At 45.1% G+C, this 27,281-nt stretch overlaps 1 protein-coding gene across 1 annotated transcript in view; it reads left to right on the plus strand.

Moving 5' to 3' along the window:
- The first annotated feature begins 12,373 nt into the window (after positions 1-12,373).
- The window catches only part of NR5A2 (nuclear receptor subfamily 5 group A member 2), a 94,836-nt gene continuing 79,928 nt past the window's right edge, over positions 12,374-27,281 (plus strand). Inside the window, exons 1-4 of the mRNA XM_062613447.1 lie at positions 12,374-12,687; positions 22,587-22,724; positions 25,126-25,244; positions 26,552-26,693. Coding sequence (XP_062469431.1) covers positions 12,624-12,687; positions 22,587-22,724; positions 25,126-25,244; positions 26,552-26,693 — 463 coding nt within the window. The 5' untranslated portion in view covers positions 12,374-12,623. The remainder of the gene's footprint in view (positions 12,688-22,586; positions 22,725-25,125; positions 25,245-26,551; positions 26,694-27,281) is intronic.

Raw genomic sequence — 27,281 nt, forward strand, 5'->3', positions numbered from 1 at the left:
CTCTCATGTAACCGAGGGGAGAATTTATCCCACCAGGCCCAAGGACACACATTTTTCACTGTGGGATGCACATGCATAATGCTTACAGGAGGGATTACCTTATGCTTTATTCAAGCATACTCAAAAAGACAGACCTCTATGCCTCAAAAAGTTAGTATTTCAGGAATACTGACATTAGGTACTTTTTCAAAATTCATGGCACCGGCAAGCTTCACAACATGGATTACTTATCCTCAGCACCAGTCATTCACTGCCTGCCAGTTCAAATAGACATCATTCCTGCTTAGGCTCCCATGCTCCCTGGCCAAGGTTCCCAAACTGAAGTAAATTCCCAGATGCTCAACTGGAGCAAAACCAGAAAGAATAGCCAAGCCTCAAAACTGACAGAGCCAACCACACGTGTCACTGAGGCACCTCCCTGTTCACAATTATTTCTACCATGATAGCATGTAGAAGCATCAATCAAGTTTGCAATGCGATGTGCATCTTCCTCCATAACCTTTTCCCTGCAGCAAAACCAAACGCGATAAAGCTGGCTTTGCCGACAAAGCATTTTTAAAATACAAATAGCATTACAAACAGTTTCTCCCTTTTAAACTGAAACCCTTACAAAATCCTTTTGCTTCAGTTTATTCATACAGAAGTTCTAGCAGCTGTCATACCAGAAGAAACAGTTCAACTACTGTCAATCTGAGGTAGAGGAATACAGTTGAATTCAGCAAGGTATTTTTCTATGTATAACAAAATACATAACCAATACCAGAAAAACAGAAGTCATTGTAGATTAAAGTTATAATGTGGCTAAGAATTTCTTTCAGACTATTGTGTCTTTTCATCAGCAAAAACTAAAGACAGTTTTCTTCCAGTTATGTCACTGATATAATATTTTGCATTTCTGTGGTACCCATTATCTCTTATTTCAATGAGCTTTATGAACCTTGGACTAGTTCTTCAGCAAATGTGAATCACCTTAGCTTAATACTGACTTTAACAAAACTCTTTTGAATCACGATATCTTAAGAGTGATTAACAGATATTGCACAGTGTTGCAGACAGAAGGAACATTTAACAATAATATGACACTGAAATACAATAGATCTCAGGGGTAATGCTACTAATATTTCATGAGATAAAAACATCCTGTGGAATTGGGATTTTAAACACTGCTTAAAGCTCACCAAAAGCATTCTAACCACCTCATACACGTTATATGCTGTTACGCAGTTCTCATCTGTTTTTTTTTAGCACAAATCATGTCACACAACTAAAAATGCACTTTTAACACTTTTCAAACTAATTCCAGTGCATGTTGTCTATACTACATAACAAAGACAGATCAACAAACTGCTATGCTTTCTTATTATACTCATCCTGTATAGCAGCCCCACATAACGGTTTGGATTATGAAATAGTTTGCTTCAGCACAAATACCAGCATGATAATGGGATTTTTATGCATTCATCTGGACATTTTTTCTATTCTGTATTTCAGGTCATCTCTAATAGCTTCATATATTGCATTTCCTTTACTAGGATGAGATGTGCTTCACTTTATCACAGATGTACAAGAAACCACACTACAGAATAGTTCTCCCCTATTAACAGAGCTGAATCCCTTTTTGTATAGAAACTGCTTATATAAATTAAAACACCTTTGTCTCACACTATTGTTTTTCCTGAACACCAATAAAGATTTAGTTCATTTGATACATAAAAAGAAAAAAAAATTAACACAAATAATAATAAAAAAAACAACAACAAAAAAACCCACAACCTGTCCACAGAAAATTATGAACAAGGAATGTAAGAGTCCATAGAACACGATGTAATTGTTTGAAAACCACATGTGACATGGGAGTAAGGCTGCTTCCTTACATACTGGAGGGATCTCTCTGCCCAGTCATTCAGGAAGCATAAGGTGGAGTTGTGCCCTGCTGATGTTGAGATTTCTAAAGGAAGAAGAAAAGGGCTTCGTCTTCTCCCAGCCATCTCCATTTCACCCTAAGACTGTAGCTGCTGGATTTCAGCTGATAACACTTCATCCCATTTAAATTGAGGAAATAACAAAACACTTACAAATCCAGCAGAAATTGTAAGTCAGCCAAGCTAATTCTATTGGCCTTTCTAAAATATTGTTCCAATTCTGAAGATTTTATACTTTAGTGAATTTCCCCTTCTGTTGTTATGACTGTCCTGTTTAAACAGTTTTAGGATGGATACAACTAAAGTTATTTACATTGCTGAAGTACTTGGCAAAACTTGATAAATCGCTCCAGTTCTGCATTCAGATCTACTTAAACTGGGTTAGCCAGGATAACAATAATTTACCTGGTTTCTACTAAAACATCAATAGATACACATCTGCCAATAATATAGCCCTAGTTTAACATCACACCTCTGTAAAACTGGTGCAAATTGCTGCAAAAAACATTAGGCCATAATAAAAACATTGATATATCCAATGAAATCTAATTCCTTACTAGCAAATCTGTGTGCCCCCTTATGAAGCAGGTGGATGGTCCTGGAAATGTGACACATGCTGTGAAGAAATTCGGACTGCATTAGTAATGTCCTACCTAAAGGCATGTTCACACACCTAGTACCAACTAGGCTTCATCTCCAAGTTATGTACTTTATTAAGGATTCTCCTCTTGTGGGGCATGCTTGAAATATGATAAACCATTCAGAAAACTACAAGTAGCAAACTCTCCTTAACAACAGTTCTGTAACAGGGTAAGACAATAGAGCCTTTGTGCTCTGGAGTGACTCTAGGACGGAATCATGTCACTGTGCTTCAAAATTCTCTAAACAGCTTCTCAGAATAATGGTATAAAAGCAATTGAGGCTTAAGGAGAAGTACAAAGTACCTTACACTGCAGACAGCTTTCAACATTGTGGGTAGTGAAATCACAACAAGATAAAGTGAGGATCACCTCTTTCACTATCTAGCCACTTTGCTCTGTCTGCTTTAAAGATGGTTCTTTTTATCTTCCATAAGCAGAAAGCTGCAGGCTTACAGGTAAAAATCTGTGAAACTCAGGGTTCCCCTGTGCACACAGAGGTCTTGTGTGGAAAGCTCACGTTTCTTGGAAGTTTAATTTTAACATTTTTAACATGTATTTTCTAGTCAGCTGATCCCATAGATTGTTTGGCAGAATCAAAAACATAACCTCAGAAATTCTGGGATGCTTAGATTTTGGGCAGGTTGGAAATGGGATTGTAGTTGTTTTTATAGCAATCAAGGCACAGAAGCTGCTTCACAGATAAGATATGATACCTTCTCATAAAGATTATATAGAACTCAGCCCAATAGACCACCTCCAGATATGATAAATGTGTATTCAATTTTGAAGTTATCACAGTTACCTCCCATGTATGAGTTAGACTTGTTGACATGGCTGTCTGAGCTAAGGCCTTACTCAGTAAATTACCTTTTGCAATAGGATTAGCTTCAAATACCTTAAGAGTCCATTATAAAGCCCCAGAGCTAAAGCTTTTTAGCATTTGCTGTGGCATTTGGGTTTTTTTCTCTGGTTTGTAGGTTTTTTGGTTTGCTTTACGTTGGGGTTTTGTTGTTGTTGTTTGGAGGTTTTTAACAGGACCTTTGTATGTGGCAGAACCACTGAGGCTGTAGTTTCACAAACTGTCCTGCTCAAAGAAAGCTCCTGTGAGACAGGTCTTCCTGCACAGCTGCTTTCAGCATAGACCAGACCAGGAACAGGCCCCAACAGCCTCCAGCATCCAGCGTAGTGAGCAGGATTTGGATACTGAAACATTGTATATTGCAATTTTCCAGCAGAACAAAACTGCGGGGAACCAAATGCCATGTTGCAATTGAGGCAAAAGCTATCAAAGGAGGTGAATAAATGCATACAAGCTCAAAGCTTAAAAGCACTCCTTGTTCTTCCAAAGGACTACAGTGCAAGAATACCACCTCAGATGACTAGCATTGCCTGCTATTTTAGCATTGCACATATTCTTTACTGTACCCTTCTTCTATGCAAAGGAATAATTTCTACTAACAGGAACAATGCTAATACTGCAAGCAGCACAAAAGCGTAACTTGGGAACATCCTCAACATCTGTATTTCAGGAGGTTCGTAGTGCAGGTGCCAAGGTAAGATTTCAGATATATATGGGAAGCAGCAACCACAGGAAAGCTATCACAACAGAAGACAGTGAAGGACCAAGCAAAGACAGAAAAATTAGGTCTAAACTCAAAAGGGAGGGGGGAAATAAGATCAGACAGCAACAGGAAGAGGCAGCAAGAGGTAAAAATGAATGTGCTTGGAGTAACAAAGTGTATTTTATTCATGTTGTGGCAACATTTTAGGCTACAACTTCACTTGCATCCTGCTAGTCCTTAAGCCTGCTGGTACGACAGGATATAAAAATGCCTGACTTCCTGCCAAAATCCTAGAGTCTGTTGCAAAATTACAGAACATTTTATCAACTTTTGAAAATTCAAACAATAATGTCTCAGCTTTTGTCCCTTCTCAATATTTTATGCAGCTACGATGTCAGTGACTTGACCAAAACAGCTCTCATCAGGATAAGTTACAAAAGATCCTAATTCTTTATTTTTATAAAGAAAATGATAGAACTCTTTGGAACCTCCACCAGCTGAAGTCAGTGTCTCTCTAAATTTGTCTGAATTCTGATCTTGTTTCAGAAAGAACTTCCGCCCCATGCGGTCTTCTGTTATTCACTGTTTGCAAATTGTCTCAGTGTCCTCTGGGTAAATAATTGATCCAGTACATTTATTTACTCTAAAATTAATGGGTGCTTGCTCCAAAATTGAAAATTATCACAAGAGAGTATATTTTATAAATTTCAAAACTCTGCTGCTTTAATGAGAGCATTCTATACAGCTTCCGGAGACACAAGGTAAAGATCCAGAAAGGCAAGAAGACACTTCTTTTACAGTCAAATAGGAATGTCTACACTGGCATCCTACTCTCATTATCAGATTGAGAGCCTGCCATGTCGTTAATATGAAATGAAAAATCAATAGTTATTGTTCAGTCATTACCTCCCATCAACTGATGCATGAGTGTCAAACATGGCAGCAAGTCAATGGTAATACAAAGTACAAGGGTTACTTTTCAGAAACAGACTTAAACCACATATAACACATGCTAGGGTCCTAACTTTTCACCTGGATGAACACTCTGTCCCCTCTCGAGGCACAAGCGATCAACCAAGAAGAGCTGTGTGCCCACACAGCCACTACCTATTCTGGAGCTGGTGCAAGCTCTCCACAGGTAAGATCTTCTGAAGGTCAGTGGTGCCCTGTCCAGACACCCCAAAGGGAAAGAGTATGCTCTTATCTGGCCTTCATTGTGAGCTATATGAGCAAAATTGCTTCCCCCTTTATTAAAGAAATGAAAAATCGCAAACTACATAGGGAAAGCCATAAGACAATCAGACTGCTATTTGAAAAGACTCCACATTCTAACTGAAAAGCACACAAAAGTCCCCAGTAAGTCCCTGCATGCATTATAGAAGCAGTTATTGCCCATTCTTAGGAAGGGATAAGGAGAGTACCTACAAAAAGCTGTGAGAGAACACTGAGGGCCAGCTGCCCCCTGAGAGGAGACACACTGAGGGCTAAAGACAGCAACAGCATAAACTCGGTAGGGAACTCACCAACAGAGTATAGTCCTGCTGCACAGGAACTGATAAAGCAGAGTAGAGACAAGTCTTACTGGTGCTCCAGTGGTCATGGGCTGAAGGTAATCAGCAAGGTCAGGAAATCCAAAGAATAACTCAAGAACAAGCCTCCATGCAGCACAGCTCAGGAAATAGACGGTGTTTCCAGCTGCAACTTAAATGAGCCCAGGGCCCCATGGGTGGGGAGTAGGGACTCAGGTGAAGCTGATCAGGACCATTAAAGCCCATTAGTGACCTCCCAGCCCTGGAAAAAAGCTTCTTTTTTTTTTATCACTCTACTATTGCTGTATTGAATACTTATTACTGCGCGTATATATTTGTAACAGTATTTTCCAGAGGTCATGATCAGTTCTTCATCATAATTGTATGGTGTCATGTGGATCACTGAAAAACATTTCAGTCTAGTGGGAGGAAAACAAGAGTAACAGTTTTAGGATGAGAATGTGAGTTCACAGTTAATAAACATACCTGAACATCTGTTCATGTTTCTTGGTGCAGTAGATGTATCCAGAAGCCCTAGCCTGAGACAAATAACTGGGTGTAGGCACTATACAAACAGAAATGGATGAACAGGAGGTAAAGATTTGCATGCAACTGCAGATGCATTAACAGTCTGATTTAAAGCTGCTCTCTGAAAGTCAGGACTAGGCAGAATCTCAGGTGCTACTGTTCTCCCCAGAAGTATAGGCACTCTAATTACAGGGTCACCTGCATTTTTACTGTGGTCTAAACATATAAAACCAGTGTACTGTCTAACAAACTGTGGACACATTCTATAAAAAGATATAAAAACATTAATTAATATGTTGTACTAATCTATTATTCATGTAACTGCACTAGAGAGACTATGTTCTTGAAGGAATGAAGCATTTCTCACATCTTGTCTACTTGTTCCATTTTTTAATAGCTGCAATATTTACAAAGAGTGGTAAATAAAGCCAAGATGACTTGGAAGACAATGATAAAACTGTGTTTCTTCAGTGTTATATATGTTTATGAAATACATCCATTGGACAGCATACATATGGAGTTTTATTGTGAAGTTTATGTCTAAAGTAGTTACAGTTTGGATTTCAGCATATGCCTCCAGAAAACAACCACCTTAAATTTTAAATTGCCAAGAGAAAGACTAATGTTCTGTTTAATTATTAGTACCATAAACCAGAGCAATATTTACCTGCCTATAACAAAGCTTAGGAAAATCCACTTATCTCTCCTGCCAGGTGCTACATTTCTCACAGTTATTAATAAAACTATCAGAAATCCTTATTTCTGAATGGCCTTTACCCCATTTTTCTCTCCTGTCCAGTGTCCTTCCTAATGAAATGTCCTTCTTTCAGCTTTGAAATCAGAACAAATTCTGTACTTGCTCATTGGGAAGATAGAAGGAAGTGGAAGTACTCCTCTTCACCAGGTCAGACCCACTGCTTTAGCATGAAGCCTTAATTACTCCTCACTCCAGCTGGAAGGTGGTCCATCAAGCATACATTACTTGCTGTTGTGCAGTTCATCAGTCTCTAGACATCCTTCTATTCCTGGTTCAATGATTTTCATTAAACAGGCCCCTCTGCTTAGACATGAAATGCCACTCTGAACTGCTTTCATTTGCCAGTCTTTCACCTTTGCTAGCATTCAGCTCATGCTTACTCCATGGTTTCCAGCAAAGCCAGTCTGTGTACAGCATAGCACACATGCAGCTTCCCTCAGGGGTAGAAATTAGCCAGAAACTCAACAGAGTATGCAGACTCTTTTAGGATTTATTTTCCCCAAGTAAGACTTGGTATTCCCATCCTGCCTCAAGCTAAGGTGTTGAGGGCTTTTTGGATTGGGAATGGGTGGGGATGGTAACAGCATCATCCCTGCACATATGTACGTATCTTGAAAACAGAGAATCTAGCTACAAAATTCAAGTTACTAACTTCCACTTAAGATCCACTTTAAAACCTTTTCTTCTCTCCTTCTTCTCTGCTCCTTACAAAGTAATGTATTCCTGATATTTTATTAACAGTGCTCTAAGAAGAAACTGGTTTTTGCTCCTGAGTGCTGTGTGAGATGATGGATGAGTTCACAACACCTGTTACTGCTGCATACGTGGAAGTAATTTCCCCCTCCCTGTTTGAAAGAAATCTGTTCTTTTCTCACCAAGTCAAACACTCTGCTCCTATTTCTAGCAAATATATCCTAGATAAGCTTTGAAAAGATTCCATGAGTAACTAATTAATATAATTTATCTTTGTACACCAATGTTAGATTATTAAAGGAGATATACAAGAAATCAAAATTCAACCTACTTACATAGATAGGCAGATAAACTTGCCTAGATAGCTCTTCTCCCACCAAGAAGTAGTTTTATTTCCCCAGCACAGGGAGCTAGCACTAAATCTGTGTCCCACCAAAGCTCATGCTATTCCTTCTGTTAAGGACTCTGATCCACAAGTGTGCTTCCTTTTGCACAGAGCTGAGATTTCCTCCTGGCCAGTCCTGAAGGTTTCCTGATTGCTCATTTAGCCTAAGAAAGTACTTACAAATGTCTGTATTTACTTCCCCTTCTAGATGTTAATTTATTAGCAGAAATGTTCATTGAAACAAATTTTTTGAAGTAATTATTAGGGAGAAGTCACAGGAAGCAATTTTACACTTCCTACAATACACTATTAATCTCCAAATATGGTTTCTATTAAACCCTGTTCATCCAAACAGAGAACAGAAACGTATGAGGGACTTAAATATTCTGATTAATCAGGAAAAAAAAATTGCATTTTGAACACCCACAAAGAATTCACCATGCTTCTGCTCACCAGAGTTGCACCTGAATATGCTGAAAATCACAAGGGAGGAGTAGCATATGCTGAAATGTAATTTAATGCCATTACATTCTATTACTGAGGTGATAAACATAGCATGTAAAACATATATATGTAAGAAAACAAAACAGGAAATTTAATAGTGCAGTCAGACTGTAAGACTGAACAGGAATTGAGAATCAGCTGATGGGAATAACTTGATTAGAACTTTACATTTCAGTGTTATAATTACTTCACTGAAAAAAAAAAAAACAAAAGGTGAAGATCACCAGATATATCAGATTCTCCTAATTTATTTTACAGAACTGCTGGCGAAAAGGCATAAAACCGTATTTTTAATGCCTTAGTTTTGCATATGTAAAATAATATAAAATTCATGAAGGTGGAGAAAATACACTGAAGCATCCAAAAGAATTTTAAATGCCTGTGGTAGATCAGGAGGAATACTGGAATGACTGAAATGAAGAGAAGTTTTAAAAGAGTGATTTTCAGATCAAAGAACAGAGTTTACAAATCTTTTTCCACCTAAGCAAATCACCAGCTGAAACTGACTGGACTGGTCCCAGGACCAGACAGCTCATGCCTGGTAGGCACCACGCCAGGATCAATGCCACATTTGCCCTGGACTTTCAGTAGAATGAGGATCATGTCCTTCATTTAATGTGTTGTGCTGAACACTCACCTTTTCTGAGATCTATTGACAATAAAGCCAACAATAGCCTGCAATGGCATAGGAACACAACAAGGAACATCCTAGATGCAGCAGAGCGACATCCAAAATGTTACAGGAAAATTACAAAATCCTGACTGACCTCACTAAATTTACACCAACATATACAAGTTGAAGAATAAAACTCTTTGAAAAGGTCACTGTTCATCAGTCCATTTCCAGAGCTTGTTTCTTAACATTCTTACATGCCCAAAAGAAATGCCATTTGTGAAAATGCTCATACAAGAGCTCCTTCTGACTCCGTTTTTGTGGTAAATGGTTGCAAAATAATTTGATGTGCAAGAGTCAAATGAGAGATTGTTGCCAAGCTTTTGAAATCAAGTTCACTTTCTTTGAGGGACATTCGTCTGAGAGACAAACAAGGGACTATTTCATCATACAAGAACTGGCAACAACAAAAAAAAAAGACACTAAATGTTTTTCAATCAATTCTCTTCCTAAAAGACCTGAGACAGAAAAGCATGCATGAAATAATAAAAATACCTTTCAAAAGCCTCGTCTCACTCTCTCGAGGTGAAAATAAAAAGAAGGTGGTGGGGAACACTGAAAACCACTGAGATACAAAATTACTTTCTGTTGCTTCAACCACAATCAGGAAAACCTGCTCTGAGTCAGGTCAGTGGCTGTTTCGCCAGGGCCTTCCACGTGAGAAGCCACAGTTCACGGCAGGGGAGTTGGAACTAAATGACCTTAAGGTCTTTTCCAACCCTAACCATTCTATGATTCTATGATTTGAAGCAAAGTGTTAAGCCATAAATGCTAGTACTTAGCTTCAGTGGTACAACTTGCATGCCTCATTATGTACTTTTTTCAGCTGGGGCCCAAGCATATTGCTGCTAGACCTATCAAGCTGTTGGGTTGAACACAGGCTGATACAGGTTGTCCTGGAGTTTCCCTATGGTTTCTTTTCCCACAGTGGACTAGGTGTAAAAAAAGGCAAAGAAAGTCTGTCTAGTTATGCACCTGGCATACATTCCTCTATCCATGGAGACAAAGTATCAGAAAGGAAAAAAAGAACATTCTTCAGTGACCCTGACATTTGATACTGATGCAAAAAAAGGAAAGGAATGACAGCGTTTGAAGCCAAAAGCATGAAGTTTCTTTATATTTCCTATGATATAATCTCTCTCTCCCCCCACAAACAGCAGATTCCTTTATAGAGATTCTCGTATATGGGCCAACACTGCTCCAGCAATTCTCTGATGACACAGTGGAAAGTTTCTAACCGCAGTATCATTCGCAGCATTTCTTGTTTATTTTATCCCCAGTCCCCAAAGGCATGCTTTTTCTGATGGAAAAAAAAATATTGTTTTCATTATTTATGAATGGAATCGAAAATCTATTTGATGAACAAATGAATTAGAATAGACAAACAAATTCAGGTTTGTACGAAATGTGCTGTAAAAGCTGGCTTCCAGGTTCACTCAGTCTAACCAGATATAAAATATCAGTGACCCTGGAAAAACACTCATAGTATCTATTTAATCAGACTTGTAAATTAATTTCTTTTCCTGTAATAAACAGGAAGATACAGTAACATAGCGTGTTTTGCCTTTAAGGCATTTCATATGCATTGCAAGCCTATAATATTTGCAGCATGGCTGTGAGATAGCTTGGTACAGTTTGCTCACTTTACAAGTATAAAAAGATGAGAGAAACCTGATTTCTGGAAGGTTTTTACAAATTATAGGATTTCACTTGCTGCATGTACCCTAGACAAAATGAGTATTCACGACTGTGACTTACTAGTTGGGTGAACAAATGTCTGATTTATACACTCCAGAATATTAAATAACGCATACAAAATGCATGTGCAGTTGTTTAATTAGAATTTGGAAAACCAGGCCTTACCTCTACAGCCTGCCACCCTTGCTACGAGGTGCTCTACTGAGGGACAGTACTGCACAGACCAAGTGATAATTCAGGGGGCCTACCTGCAAGGCCAAACAGCTGCAGTTTGCCACATCAGCCCCATTTTCAGACCAGCTCTCTAGCTCTCATTCTAGCCAGGAAAAGCACGAAAAGCAGTTCAGTTTGAGCAAGAACTAACCTGTCTGCCACTTGATCATCAAAGTATAACCATCATGACAAAATATATAAAAGAGCATATGCTGCTTTACAGCCCTCTGCAAATTTGAGGAGAAAAAAACTCCCACTGACTTCAAGAGGCTTCAGATCTAGCCCACAGTGGAATAACTTCACTCCATTTTTCAAGAGACTTGAAATATCAAATATCATCTGATTATTCAGGCTTGAGTCTGCTCTCACAAAGTGTATGCAGAATTAATCTACTGGGCTACAGATGCAAAGGCTGCCAGTGTCACTGCCATGCAAGGAAAAGCCACACTGCACTCATGGTGACATGCAGTGCAGTATCACCCAGGGAGCTGTTATGCTCTTGCATTTCCTCTGAAAGCAGAACCTGGCCCACTCACAGCTGAGCTGAAAAATCATCCAGTCATCTACACAACTGCCCACTTTTGTAATAATTATTTACAGCAACACCTTCACCCATTTGACATGCTGTAAATTGGTATTGTGCCTCTCAGCCTTAGAGGTGAGCACAATATTATGTATCACAGTCCTGGGATATCAATGTTTAACCGTACTATAAAGCTTGTTACTGAGAAAGTAGTGTACGCTTTCAGCTGAATGGCTACAACCTGGAGCTAGTCTACAGCTTGAGGACTGGGGCAATAAAATGGTTTTGTCTAACAAACCACCAACAGAGATTTGCTGGTGCTGTTACTCAGAGTGTAAAACCCCAAGCGCATTCAGGACCCTCCTTTAAGGAATTAACGCTTGCTTGTTTTGCTATCCAAAGAGTGTTTACAGAAGCCAAAACAACCATGCCTGCTGTCCACTGTGCAAAGAGGTGATGACATCAAGAAGACAGGTCACAAGTCTGAGTTTATAGTCATTACACTTGCATTGGTATGGCTTTTCATCCACTCAGTATGATCTTATGACCCCACAACTTTACAACCTTCCACTCTCTAGGCTTCATAGCACCTCACCACTCTAGGTTAATCATTTCTCTGCCATTATCTGCCAAGAATTCTTATCTCTTTTGCTGTCACTTTATAACAGGGTCCTCTTATCAAGCTGTACAAAATCACGTGACAGTACCAAACCTATCACAAGTTCCAATTCTTCTGATTAGAGACTATCATGAAATGGGATACACAGTTTACAGCAGGTCACTAATGCTGGAAAAAGTACAGAGTCCACTCAGAGGCACGCTTGTTACTTTCTGAATTCTTGGATATTTTTTGTTGTTGTTGCTCATCGTGCTGACTTTCACTGAAGGTTATTATAGCCTGGGCCTCAAGGCCAGAAAAGCTTGCAGGCTGCACCTCTTTTGTACTAAATGCTGTTCACCTTGCACCCAAGGGTACTGTATATTTACACCTAATAATGTCTTCTGGTTCCCACACAGCCATCATACAGGAATCTATAAAACATGGACTTACATCAGTTGGTAAGTAACAGTTTTCTGTTTTGAAGACTCTGCATAAATATGTTAAACTTTGGTCTGTCCAAACTGAAAAACTCATTACAATTGGGCAAGCCAACAAAACTGATTAATCTGTACAGGTGTTCAGGTGAAAAAGAACTGTATGATACAACATAAAAATGTAAGAAAACATAGGATGATTCAATGAATAACAATTTTCTCCAGAGATAATATGATTATCAAATACATACTCAGATAACTAATGGTATCTTTATCTATTACAATTGCTCATAACTGTGAAATTGTGCATGTGTGAGTGTATAAACACTTGCAAAAAATAGATTTAAATTGCCTCTGGCCTGGCTATTCTTGCTGAAGAAAACCTCGGGAATGTTTTGGGGTCTTTTCTCTGATACACGTCAGACCCAGATTTTTTTATAGCTGGAAATGCAGATATACCATCATTCACTGGGGGCGGGCTGGATAATAAAAGTTGGTTAAGGCTTCAGAACAGTGAGGAAGTGAATACTTTCAGTAGCATACAGGAACAGCACCTACTCCCCACTGGAAAGCCAGGAGGCTTGGGCTGCTCTGGCTTGCAGGCACTAGAGGCATTGTCCAGCAGCTGCCCCAGGCTGTCAGGACTGCAGTGGCTGTGCAGAGCACAACGGGTGCCTGCCTCCGTTGCCTCCCTGCCCTTCTCCTCACACTTCCTATCTCAGCTTATTCTGCTTCTCACCAGACATCGGGAGTGAGGCACCTTTCCTTTGGCAGGGCAATAGCATCCCCTGCCTCATCAGCCTGTGCCCAGGCTGGGGCTGGAGAAGGCTTGCTAAGGGAAACCTCACCTTCACAGAGTGGAAGGCTGTTAAGAGCTGCAGGTTCCACATCCCGTAGTTTTGCAAGGTTGTACCTCAGCACAGCAGTTTAGGATGAAAGAAGGGAGCTTTGGCTCATGTGTGGGAACCAGGACTCACCCTCCAACTCTGGTCCCTAAGCATGTCATCACACAGCAGGCAAGGCATTCACCCTGATGCCGGGTGTGATATGGGCACCTCACCACCAAGGGAGGCTTTGAGACTGTAGGGATGAAAGGTGCAGCAACAGCTGCAGGAAGTAGATTCAAACATAGCTGAAAACTGCTCTTAATCTCCTGGGTGGAGCTGCTGCTTCTCCTGGGGAGGAAAAGGGTGCCCACTGGAAGGGCTCCTACCTTGGACCTGGCCGTGTCCCAGGCAGCTGGCCCCTAGGGATTCCCTTCTCAAGCTCTTCACCTGCTCTATACCTCCACCACAAGAAGGGTGCCCAGCACCATAGTGAGGTTTGATGGATGCAAATGGATGGCTGAAGAACTAATGTCCCACGGATCACACCACTAGACCCAGAGCCACCTGCCTCCTGGCCAGCTGTACCTGGTGGTAGCCCCACTCTGGGAGGGGCTCTCCTTAGAGAGAGTCACAGGTCACTCCAGCAGTGTTGACAAGGTATCCACAACAGCCGGAGGGCACAGGGAGCTTCCAGGCTGTTGGACATGGCTGTGACCAGGGTCAAGCCACACCTGAATCAGGAGAGCTGATCCCATCAAAGCCACAGAGAAGTCAAAGTCAGAGATCCTCTGGTGCTTATCTACAGACATGGGATACTCCTTTACACAGCTCTGACCCCAGAAACATATGGAAAATGGGGGCAAGGACAGCTTCCCAGATGGGCCTTGCTCTCTTGGGCCTTGCTCTGACTTTCCCTTTTTCTGGCTAACAGGAAGGGAAAGGTACTGGAGAAGCCTCTGGTTCTCTGCTCTCAATTGGGTTAGTAAAATAATAATACATCTCAAATATCTGAAGAGTGACCACTTAGATATGGTTTCTCAGGGTGAAAGGCTACAACGCAAGGGGAAGGAAAAATAAGACACTATCAACAAAGTAAGTGCCATTTTCATGGTTTCCAAAAGACTAGCAAGTCTGGGTTCCCTAAAACCTGTGGGTATGAGAAACAGATTGGCAGAAGACACAGGTTAGCAGGCTGCTTCTGTAACTGTACCTCCAAAATACACTTACACGTGTGCTGTATCATGGATATACCAGGACAGATGCACAAAGCATGGCACAGAACAAGGAGGTCTAAATCCTGTGAAACTCTCTAAAATCCTGTGTGCTCTGGGTCAGCGGAAGAATTCTGCCCTTGTGTGGCACTGCATAGTCACAGCCCATGGTGGCATCCCTGAAAAGCACACCTAACTACATTTCAAACTGATCACCATACCTGTAGGGGTTAAACATAAACAGCACTACCCTGAGGGCCTCTGCTTGGAGGTGGGGGAGCCAAATAGGAAGCTGGATTCTGTTCTTATTTACACTTAGAGAGCAATTCTTTGGAAGGAAAACCTGTCCTCCCAGGGTATAAGTACAATGAGCAGCAGGGCCAAGTGTTCTTAAGAGTAAATCCCATCCCTGGCTTTTCACTTCTGTGCAGTCCTTCCCAGCACCTCCTTTGCTTTTTCCTCTCTAGCAGGAGGCCAAGAAGGTGTGATTGTGAGCACCTGCTGCCACAGCCTCCGCAGCCCTCACCCCACCTCAGGCCACTTGCTGTTGGAAGAGGTGCCCTTTTCAGGGAGTGCATGCTTTGCAAAGGTGCACCCAGTGCATTCACCCATATGGGGTTAAGCCAGGTTTTGGTATAAATCAGTGGTGTGTCACAGCAAGAATGACCTAGATTTCTCCCAGCAAAGAGGACCTCATTCAGGTCCCATGAATGCAGACAAGAATCCATGATTTAAATAGCAGTGAATCTGTCACTTGGAGATGAAATATAACCAGCCTGCATTTGGAGTGTGAGTGGGCACTCCACGTTGTTGATACTTGCTTTTGGGTTTACTCTCAGACAGTCAAAGAGGCAGCTGGAAATCACAAAATCTTATTAGTACATCCTATTTCCAGATGAAGAACATCGTATGGACTGATTAATATGTTTATGGATGTGCCATGATCTTTTTCTCCTATCACATTGCAGGGCAATACAAAGCTACTTGACTAGTTTCATTTTTCCTCTAATCAGCCCCTTAGTGTCATCAGGGACACTACGCAATTTTTATAAGCATTAGTTATGTTTATTTAACAAAAATAACTGTTTCATTAACATGAAAAAATAGTTATATAAGAGGAAAAATAATCTCCTTGTAGTTTCTCACTGTGAAATTTTTCAGCTTGTAAAATGCTTACTGCCATCTTAATTTTAACGTATGTCCTCAGGCTGTGTACAGTATTATAATCAGTGCTCTTCAGTTTGCCAAGGTTTGTTTTTACATGTTGTTATTATTATCATCATTATTATTATTACGCATATATAATGAAAGTTTGCATGATTAGCAAAGGCAGCAAATATTATCTTTTAAAGCAAATATTATCTTTTAAAGCTTGGATTAAGATCTTGGCCAGCAATGATGCAGGCAAACCTTCTACAGGAGTGAACGCTTTGGGCTGACTTTTTTATAACAGTGAACTTTTTGCTGTTATTCTTTACTTTTATCAATTTTCTTTCCATTAAATACTTTTCCCATCATTATACTGCCAATGAGCTCTCTACAAAGGGGCCGTATTCACATTCACCCTCTATTTTTTCCAGTTAGTCTGATTTTAAATATCCAGTGCATGAGGCAAAGTAACAATCACGATGCCTTTAGTCCCCAGAGGGAAACCTCCAATGCCGACAAAACGCCTCTAACCACTCGTCCTTGTGGGTAATTTAAAGGTCAGCTCTCAAACTTGTCTTTAAATAGGGTGAAAGGAAAGAATTATCTGCAGCAAGAGCTGTGTTTGGCTGCACTGTGGGGAAAACCATTACAACTTCTCAAGCCAGATTGTTATTATTGTCTAGAGTTTACTCACACATTACACGAGTACATTATACACATTACCTAGATATGCAAGCTTATCTATTAATATATATGAATACAATGAACAGACATGCATATGTACGCAACCCTTATCAAGATTTCTCAGTATAAACTATGCCTAGTTTATATTCTCAGGGTTTGTTTTATGATTTTATGCTTATGTGTTGAGAAATGTTATATGAGATCTATATGTATATATGAGCTTAAACTTTTTCGTGATAAAAATCAGCTATCAAATTATTTTTAAATAAAGTCTTCCAATCTAAAAACATAATTGTTAGAGGGAAGAGGAGGAAGCAGACCTAAAACATCTGGGTTTTTGTTTTTTTTTTTCCACCAACATATCGTCAGTTGCCTCAGCGAAAAGAAAATTCATTTTTAAACCTATCTGTACAGGATAGAGATCAATTACCTCTTACGATACAGACACTAGCCCTGAGCCCTGACAGGAGTCTTTCTTTAGATATAAATATATTCGTTCTCTTCCCAGGCCAAGCTCTAGGGTTTTTAATTATATGTTCCAAAAGGGCAGCACAGGCAGAAACAAAAGAGCCTCATCAGAAGAGTAATAAACTGCCAGTGTTGGAGAGGGACTGTGGGTTCTCGGCCGAGGAGGGGAGAGCCGGTACCGCCCGCAGCGTCCCATCGGCCCAGCCCCGCGGCGACCCCCGCTGGCAGCGCTGCCGGCAGCGCGCACCGCGGAGCACAGGGCGGAGCAGCGGCTCTGCGTCTGGGCAGGCGGCCGCGGAGCCTCTGCTTTCGCGTTCACCGCCTCGCCTCCCAGTAGGAAGGGGGAGCCACCTCCCCCCGCGGCAGGCAGGAGCGATTGGAAGGAGCGCGTTTTCCCGTCGCATCGTTAGCGGCAACAGGTCCAAGCAGTGCAGGGCTAGAAGGCGTTTTCCCCGCGGAGCTCATGTAATTTAACGGGAAAACACACACACACATATCTAACAGAGTTCCTGCTTGCGAAACTGGATCTTAAGTGTCCTAGTGGGTCTAGACTGCCGCGTGGAAAAGGCTGCGGCTCGCTGCTGATGCCATTGACCAGGGAGGTCCCGTCCCCTCGGGCTCCGGGCAGTGCTCACCGCCTCCCCCCGGGCGCACCTCCCCGCTGCCTCATCCCTTCCACGCCTTCCAGGTTGTTCAGTAACATCTCTGCCGAAAAGCTGCCTCCCCGAAGGGAGCAGTGACAGCCCTCCCTGCGCTCCCGTGTGCCGCCCCAGGCCCCGCGGTGCGCCCGGGGCACCGGGCGGGCCGAGGTGAAGCGTTACCACCCCACATCGGTGATTCCCTTAGCAGTAAACGAAAGGCAATCACGGCGGTGCTTCACCACCCACTTGGCCCGGCTCAGTCCGCGCTCCGGAGCCTCCTGTAGTTTCGCACCACGCCGCTGCCAGGTGTTTGTAAGGCAGCAGCGCACACCGGCTTGCGGCAGCAGCTCGGCCGGGCGTGAAATACAGCTTCTCGGGCAATAATTGCCTGCTTGGAAATGGTTCTCTGTGTTGGGCCAGAGAGGATCGACATCTCCGTAAGGCAAAGTGAATGATTCGCAGCAGAAAAAAAAGGCAATAAGCTTTGGAAAGCGATCCTCTGTGGCGGGTGTTCTACTACAGAAAGTATTTCAGCCTAAAGCACACATTCTGATTCGCTGCCAGTGGATAAAAAAAAAAAAAAAAGAAAAAAGAAAAAAAAATAGTATTTTTATGCTTGGGATTGATTAGATTGGGTTGGGTTTTTTTTTAGCTGTCTAGAGGGGCCAGTTTGCTTTCTAAAGCCTGAGCTGGAGGCACTAACAGCCTCCACTCAAAGTAATCCTTAGGAGTTAAAGCAGTATGTCCTCGGCACACTGATGAGAGGAGTCTGTTTGCTACAGGATTTGGAAGGTTTCGACGTACTCCCCCCTTCGCACTGTAGGGGTGAGCTGTTTATAACAAGGTTCGGGGGGGGGGGGGGGGGGAGAGAATATATGAGACGAAAGGGAGGAGAGAAGAGGAGGAAAGAAGATAAAATAAAGGTGATGGGGAAGTGGGGAGGGCAGAATAGAATAGAGCTTGTGTTGGATACACTTTTCCACAGTCTCGAAAAGTTGAGTGTGAGGTGCGCGAGGTGAAGCAGCAAACTCCGGTTACGAACTTTCCCCTCTGCCGAGGGGTCCCGTCCCTGCTGCGCTGCTCCACGACATTGCCCGGAGCAGCCCCGCTCCGTGCCCGCCTGTGCCCGGGGGTGTGCTCGGGGCCATGCCGCTGCGCTGGGGCAAGCTGCGTGGCGGGGACTCCCGCTCCGCGCTCGGCTGCAGGTACCGTTTTCAGTGAGCGATTGATCAGAGCAGTTCTGGGCTGGCGGCAAATGGGAATGCCCAGCGGGAGAGGAAGCGGGGGCAGGATGCGGCATTCTCTCCTCCTTAAATACTTCCCTACAGGTCTTTTTGAGCGGCTCTGGATTTAGACTTCCCAGCAGAAAAGTTACAGCCCTCCATTTAGTTAGTTCTCCAGTTTGCTTCTGTGAAGTCTGTCTTGAACGTTCCCCCCAAAATTTCTCTTTTGCTAGTTTGCAGGGAAGATAAATCAGACTTTCTCTGACACAAAGTTAGAAGGGAGCGTGCTATTTGTTGCTCATGGAGCAGACCCTCCAAGTCGGAAATGTCTCTGCTTAGGAAAAAAGGCTTTGAATTTTGCCCAGGTTCTTTGGTCTCATTGAAACAGTAAGAAATTGGAGCTTGCTTGAAATACCATCACTCAGATCCCTACCTTGAAAACAAAGAGGTGGAAGAAGCTTCAGATTATTTAAAATTAAGCAGTGGGGTTTTTAATGTAAATTTACATACACTTAAACAGGGAAGTATAACATATTCCAGGTCTTGCTCCTTGTACTAATCAAGGCTGCCGGAGGCTCCCCGAGCCATCATGTTTTATAATTATAATTACACGCGTCAATCAAGACCTTCAGGCAAAGTCAGAACAAGGCAGGCAAACTCAGTAGAGAAATCACATTGGAAAAAAAGTTTGGAGAACTCAGTAAGGATCCGAGAAGAGATTAGAAGAAAGGGTAATTAAGGTTGCTCAAGGCAATCGTGAGAGCTAGAACTTCATGTTAAATTAAATGTAGCCACAAGGGACCAGGTATCATTTATAATACGTACTGCCCTAAACTGTTACTTCGGAGAAATGTGGATGTGTAATAGCCACTCCAAAGTATATTCATCCATAGCGATAGCTCGCGGAGTGGCTTTGCGATGCACAGTTTGAATTCTCTCCAAACTCTTCCCCGGCGGAATGCCATTAAGCCCACAAATAGGAGCGAAGAGCCCCAGTAGCAATGCGAGGGCCGTGCCCGAGGGGGAGTGCTGGCCGGGAAAGCCACCCCGGCCCGGGCCCACCCGGCTCCGACTGCGCTCGGACGGTTTTCGCCTGCCCTGTCCGGAAGCGGGCTTTCCTTCCCCGGCTTTCCCCTATAACGCGGGTGCCTTTCCCGAAGCAGCACGAAAGAGCGCGGCGGCACGGAGCGCCCCGGTGGAGCGTCGTCAAACGGCGTGACCCACAGAGTGACGAGCGGGAGGGAAGGGATCGGCTCCTGCCCCGCAGCAGCCCAGCGGGCTGCAGTACCCAGGTTTGGCGGTGTCCTGCAGATGTGTATTAAACTTCGATGGTCTGCAGTAAATGTGCTCTGACAACGCCTCTCCTGCGGGGCAGGGCTGCTAGAAGGCGAAGCTCCTCTGTGAGCTGCCCCCCGCGTCCTCTGGCCACCCATCGGGCCAGCAGTATGCAGAAGCGGCCGGGCCACAGGCCTCGCGGCCCTGACCGGCTCCTGGCGGAGCCCGGAGGAGCGGAGCCGCCGCTGTGCTACGAGCGCCGCTGGTGCTGAGCCATCCGGGCTCGGCTCAGGGCGATGCTACACGGCGACGTCTGAGAAAGGGGTTGCTTTTAACTGGTGTACCTGGAACCAACTTCCCAAGGGCTGAGAGATACTTCTGCCTAGAAACGAGGCCATTCCCTTGGGATGGCTCTCAGCCACCCGCCTTGGCCATCGATCTGGCCGCTCCCACAGCTCGCCATGGTGCTGTCCTAAAACTTATTCGTAGGCGAACTGCTAAATGTGAAATCATAACTTGAGAAATGTGTTGATACAGATTGAGTTCACCTGCTCGCCCTCCCGCTAGAAGGGGAATGGGGAAAAGGTGGGAATGGAAGGAGCCCGAGAGGTCCAAGCCTTTCTACACGTTGGGTCCATACCCAGAGTAGCAAAGCCTGCACAGAGAAGGAGATACACTTTCTGTTCCAGCGGTACTGGTGGTGAGTTGGCTCGGGATCTGCACTGAACTAAGCAAAGGTCCCTTCTTCCATTTACTGGATGTGAAAAGTTTGAAGTTCTATGAAAGAGCACGGTGGAGCCGGCTCTCTGCATTTGGAGGATTTGTCCCACGGCTGGTCACCTCACGATCGTCAGAGGTGTTTAATAGGTTACAAGTGTCCGTTTTCACAAACTTTCTCCCAGCCGATGGGAAACGCTACACCCTGCGATGGGGATAGTTCTGCGCCTCACTTTCAATCGGAAGCAATTTTCAACGCCAAATATTTTCAGCTCTTAATATACACAACGGAGACTGAAGTGTCAGAGGGGTACGGGCAGCCCGGGCGTGGAGCTCGGATGCCTTCAAAGGTGCAAATTCCACTCATCCCACACCACCGAACCTGCGCGCCGTAACGGGAGCGCAGCGGAGCCCCCGGCCGCCCTCGGCGCAGGAAGGGCAGCGGGGCCGGACAGACTCCCTGCCCCGGCCTGGCTCGCAGAGCAACTCGCCCCCCCCCCGGCCGGCCCACGCCGCACAGGGCCGCGGGGCCGGCCGGCTCTCACCGCTGAGGCACCCGCTTGCTAGAAACGACTTATTTGGGACAACTTGGAAACAAGTGCCGCTAGCTGCGCCGTGAGCCGGGAAAGGACGGCTCTTACCCAAGCAGAGGCTCTGCCAGGGCACTGGCTTTTGTGCAAACAATGCAACTGACACAGATTTCGCAAGTTTAGGGGAGGGAAACCCAAACCACCAGAATAGGTACAAGGAGCTCCAGCCCGCTTTTCTCAGGCTCCAGGACTGCGCGACGGCAACGTGGCCGCAAGGGCTGGAGTTCTCCAAGCGCTAGGGTTTCCGCTGTCTACCCCTGCCAGCTCGGAGGGAAGAAGAGGGCCGGTGTCTCCACAGCCGCCGCTGCTCGGACGGGGAGAATTGCTCCTCCGACCTCAAGGAAGCTGGAGCTCATCTGCCCTCATGCAGGGAAGAGCACCACGGGCTGGTGGTCCGTCGGGCTCCGCCGGGGAGAGGAGGGGTGGCTGCACCCCAGGCCCTCACCCCGCCCCCCGCTGTAACAACCGGGCAGGGGTGTATGCGCTGGGCAAGTCTGCGTGATCCTGTGCATGTGTGGGGCGTGTGTGTGCGCGGAGGGTGTTGCTCATCCCGCCTCTGTCTTATTGGCTGCAAGGGCGGTGTGGGGCTCCCCCCTTCGCCAGAGCCCCCAGCACCCTGCAGCCCCCTGGCTCCTGGAGCGCCTCCCCGCGGGTGCGGGGCTAAAGGTCCCGACTCGGCACCACCGCACTTGTAGAGGGGGGAAGAGGGGGAGGAGGAGGAGGAGGAAGAAAGGGAGGAGGGGGTCGGGGGTGGGAACCCTGTCTAGCAGCACCAGCGGTGGCAGAGCGCTCCTGTGCACTGTGCCGCTCCACATGGATCGGGACGCCGGGCTGCCGCCGCGCTGAGCCCCGGCCAGAGTTGCTGCAGGCTCCCGGGGTTCCTCCTTCCTCCCCGGCACCCCCCGGTCTTCCTCCTCCTCCTGTCTTCTCCACCCCCGCCGCCTGCAGCCCGACTAACGCTCCGCGGCTCCTTCAGCCGCGGACACCCGGCGGCTGCTCCCGGTGGCCGGGGCCGCTCCGTGCTCCCGTTGTAACAGGGCAAGGGCTGGCGTGGAGCAGAGGGAGGGAAGAGGAGGAGGAAGAGGCAGCGGCCGCAGAGCGCCCCTTGCTCCAGCTAAATCTGTGCTGCCGTGTCCAGGTGCTGGTGTCGCGGACGGACACGGAGCCCCCAGCCCGGCCCGCAGCCGCCTTGTCATGCTGCCCAAAGTGGAGACGGAGGCCCTGGGACTCGCACGGTCGAATGGGGAACAGGGGCAGATGCCGGAAAACATGCAAGGTAAGGGGGGAAAGGCACGGCGCTCCCACTCTGAGCACTCTCGGGCTCCCTTCAGCAAAGCGCCCCTTCGTCCTGCCAAAAAAGTTTACGGCTGCTGCCTGCGAGCTTCCCCGCCGCCACCTCCGCCCTGCCCCGCGCCCAGTCGAGCCCCTCCTTTTGTGCGCCAACTTCCAGAGTGGCTCGGCCGGGCATCGGGGACCGGGACACCAGCGCCGAAGCTGTGGCAAGGCCCCGGCCGGGAGGTGCAATCGCGGCCGGGGAGCCGTCAAGTATCTGGCTGGCGGGAACAGACGGGTTACAGAAGCCCCGCCGGTCACTGCCCGTAGACACCGGCCCTGCTGTAGATCCGGGGGACTCGGTCTAGTCCCCGGTCATGGCAAAGCTGACTCGAAGTTTATGGCAGGGGGCGTTAAGCGGGAAACTCCTGCCGAGCACCTTCGTGTGCCACACACCTCCCGAAAGGGGTCCCGAGGTCTCTATCCCGCGTGTGCGACGCCCGCAGGCAACATCACATGTGTCAGGGGCAGCGGAGACAAACTTGGCAGTAGACAGCTTTGGGTTCGCGCCCCTGCGGGGTCCTCAGTGAGACAGCGGGATGCCCGAGCTGGGATAGGTCTGGAAATGCCTCTGCGGGGCTGGACGGGGCTGTTCCCGGTGCCCTGCTCCGGGTCGCAGCGCTGCACCCTCTCCCAGGGCCGCCGCGGGGTGTCAGCTCCCTGCCTCGGAGCCGGCCGCCCGGTAAGCGGGCAGTGCCTGCCCCGCCCCGAGCCTCTCCTGGTGCAGAAATTCGCGTCCCCACTGCTCTTTCGAAACTGTCCTTCCTGGGAGTCTGCTGGGAAGCAGAGGCGGGGTGGGACGGCAGCTTCGGAGATGCTGGGGGTGGCCCGCCCACCCCTTTGCTCGCCGTGGAGGTGGCTCCGTACCAGGGCATGGCGCTCGGAAAACCCCTGCTTTCCCACTTGGCTTTTCCTGCGAGGAGGGGGGAACTTTGTCCCAGGGCTGGGCCCTGGAGCCGCGGATGCGAGCAGAGGGGAGGGCTGGGCCCTCCTCCTCCGCCTGCGGTCTCCCCGAATCCGCCCTACGCTGCTGGAAAGCGGCGATCCCCGATCCCTGTCCGCACCGAGGTCGCTCTGGAAACGTTTTCCCGGCTGCCTGCTGGTGGATCAATGTTCCCCGCTTTTTCCGGCAGCTGTCCCGAGCGCCGGGGGCAGCCCCCTTACCCTTACGGAGTGGCGGCCGGTCCGGGGACTTTGGGCGGATTCTGACTGCCCCGGTGCTCCCGAACGGCGGCAGCCGCGAGGTTACCGGCAAATAGGCGACATCCTGAGCGGTGCCGCTGAGATGCCCGGCGCCTCTGGCCTTGGCCAGGAGCCCTATGTGCCTCTAGGCTTGCCGAGCAGATCGGAGGTTTAACAGCAGGGAAGGGGTAGAAAACCAGCCCCGCGGTGAGCGTCGTGGTTTCTTTTTGGGAGTAACCAGAGCGCCTGACTGGGCTCTTTGTGGGGCAACCCGGCTCAAGTGACCGCGCTCTGTACCTTCATTCAGCTTATTTTACCTCCCCGCTCCCCCTGAAGGCCGGCTCCTCCCCGCCTTTTACCCGAGCGGCAGAAACTTCAGGCAGCCCTGGCGCGCACGTTCCGCCCTCCCCTGGTACCGGGGAACGCCGGCTGGGCAGCCCCGACCATATCCCCCGTGGCCGGTGACTCCGGCCAGCCACGTCTCTGCTGACCCGCGGAGAGCCGAAAAGCGTCTCCCCCGACGCCGCGGGAGCGGTGGCTGCGAACCCCGGGGACTCCGGCCACGCAGCCCTCACCATAGGCCCGGCAGCGAGAGAGCGAACTGCCTCCGAGGGCAGGTTGTCACCCCCAGACAACGAGTTTGGGGGCGCGGAGGGCACTGCTTTAACCGGGTTTTGCAAGTAAGTAACTTGCATTTAAAGGCGCGCAAAAGTGCTGGGTCTGTAAGATACAAGTCTAGGCTAAGTAAATATTTGCAGGCTGATATTGAAAGAAAACTTTAAAGGAAACAAACTGAGTTACTTTAAATGCACAAATGACAATCTTTTCGTTCTGCTTTTTTAAAGCTTCCCCCTGATCGTTTTCGGATTTAAATGAATTAATTTACTTGGCGATTCCATAAAGTACGGACTAGGCTAAGAGCACTCAGTAAATATAAATATTTAGAACATAAAATTGAAGAGCTGAGGGGTTTTGTTCCACTTGCTAAGTATGATGTAGATTTGCCGTTGATGAAAAGTTTCACGTCTCAATGCAAGCTATGTTTTTTAAAACTTTTTTTTCCCTCCAATCTGCATTACTTTCTCTCTACGTGAGAACAGTTGCAGAAAATTTGAGCTATTAATGTAGATTCTAATTCAATGTGCTATTTCTCCTTTCCCCAGTGTCTCAGTTTAAAATGGTGAATTACTCTTATGATGAAGACCTTGAGGAACTGTGTCCGGTCTGTGGAGATAAAGTGTCTGGGTACCATTATGGACTTCTCACCTGTGAAAGCTGCAAGGTTCTGTATTGATTACTTCATATAAACACAAGTACAGCCCCCCGCCCCCACCCCCCCCCCAAAAAAAGATCCCTAACTTTCAAATATAAACAGAAAAAATGATAGTTAAATAAACCAGATGCGTAATAATTTGGGTTCTTTGATACTTTTTTGTTATATTCATACAAAAAATTAACCATGGAAAAGCTTTAGGACTTAGATCTTGAAGAAATCTCATCTGCACAGATAGAAACAACTTGGACTGTTATGCATTGTAGTTTTGTCATCGCTTTTCAGCATTTTGCTATTGTGAAGTGTAGTTCTACAACAATTTTCATTCCTACCTGTCCCAAATATGGATTTTATGTGATTTATATACATTCAGAGCATTTCTGTTCCTGGAGGGTAAAGTACAAAAAGTATCCTTTTCCTATAGCGTTGCCAAATCTAATGCAGATTTATAAACATTTTTTTTCATCCTTCAATGTTACAAAGTGCAGTTCTGTGGCTATAATGACTATGCACTTTTTTTTCATACAATCTGTAACTGTCAGAGCTCACTTGACACACAAAGTCAAGTAACTCATGATTTGGTTTAGATTGTTCATTAATTTTGAAAATTAAACATTTGTAAATGCAACTTACCATATTGGAAGATAAATATCTGCATAGTTCTATTATTCTAAAGCGTTTAAATACTTATAATTTATGGCAGCTCAAATTTGTAATGTAAAATTTTTTCAAAGTTCTTTATGGGTATTGAAGTAATGCACTGTAAAGGAAACTCCTTCACCAAAATAATGCATTTAAAAGTACCTAGCTGCATGAAAAACTTAACTTTGCACATTTTATTTGCACTAAAAAATAATGAATGAGAAATGAACAACAAGCACGTATTATGCCTCTAGTGTGCGCCACTGGGGTGCACAGTAGCCAGTCGTACTCTGTATTTCTGTTATCTTTGCAAGTGTCCCTACTTATTTAATGTAAAACTCCTTTACAGAAAAGACTTTAATCATTTTGTAATGATTAAAGAATACAAAAGGAACTGGTCAACCTCACTGTTTCTGCTACGACTGTTAGGGGCACAGGAGACTAAAGCCAGTCTAACAAAACTTTGACATCAGTTTATAGAACACAGCACAGACACAAGATAATCTCCTGGTGGTTTTCTCCTGGGTATATCTCACTGTAATTTAAAATAAATTATGTAACTTTGTAAGTGCTTGAGTGGTGTATGAAAAATAAGTTACAAAGATTTCCATGAAATTAAATTATGAAACACACTATTCAAGTCAAACAGGCTAACTTTTCTGTCTGTCACACAGGGATTCTTTAAGCGAACAGTCCAGAATAACAAAAGGTACACATGTATAGAGAACCAGAATTGCCAGATTGACAAAACACAGAGAAAACGATGCCCTTACTGTCGATTTCAAAAATGTCTAAGCGTTGGAATGAAATTGGAAGGTAAGAGCTACAGTCTTGCTGTATTTTCAACTATACTATAGATTAATTTTGAAAATTATAGGATTATGTATGTTATTACATGCTATTTTGTGTAATAAATGGTATGTATTTATCATCGGTTTAAAAAGATAGTAAAAGGTGAAATTGCCCAGTGAAATTGTTCCTTTATTAAAAACTCTGACTAAAGAGTAAATCACTAACAAGTAGTCAAGACCATAATCTATTTTTCCATAAATTTATGTAATTTAATATTTTATAATTTTAGAGTTTGTGAATGAATGGATCTAGATACGATAGCTTTGTATCTTTTTGAAAAGATTTAATTTAGATTAAACATGAAGTATGCAAGAAATGTCCAGATTAGGGAAAAAAAGTCATTGCTATGGAGAGCGACCTGATTTTATTTATGTTTTATCTAGGTTTGTGTGTATATATATATTTATATGTGTACATATATGTGTGTATTCTCCTGACAATAAGGCAAAAAAAAAAAAAAGGAAACAGAGAAAATGAAGGTTTTTCCTCACACCAACTTGCCTTTGAGATTAAGGAACCAAATAATCTCTAAAGTTGTGTCCTATATTCTTG

Source organism: Pezoporus occidentalis, unplaced genomic scaffold (assembly GCF_034315485.1).
Source record: "Pezoporus occidentalis ecotype Australia unplaced genomic scaffold, CSIRO_AGI_Poc_V1 ctg167, whole genome shotgun sequence".
Taxonomy (NCBI): domain Eukaryota; kingdom Metazoa; phylum Chordata; class Aves; order Psittaciformes; family Psittacidae; genus Pezoporus; species Pezoporus occidentalis.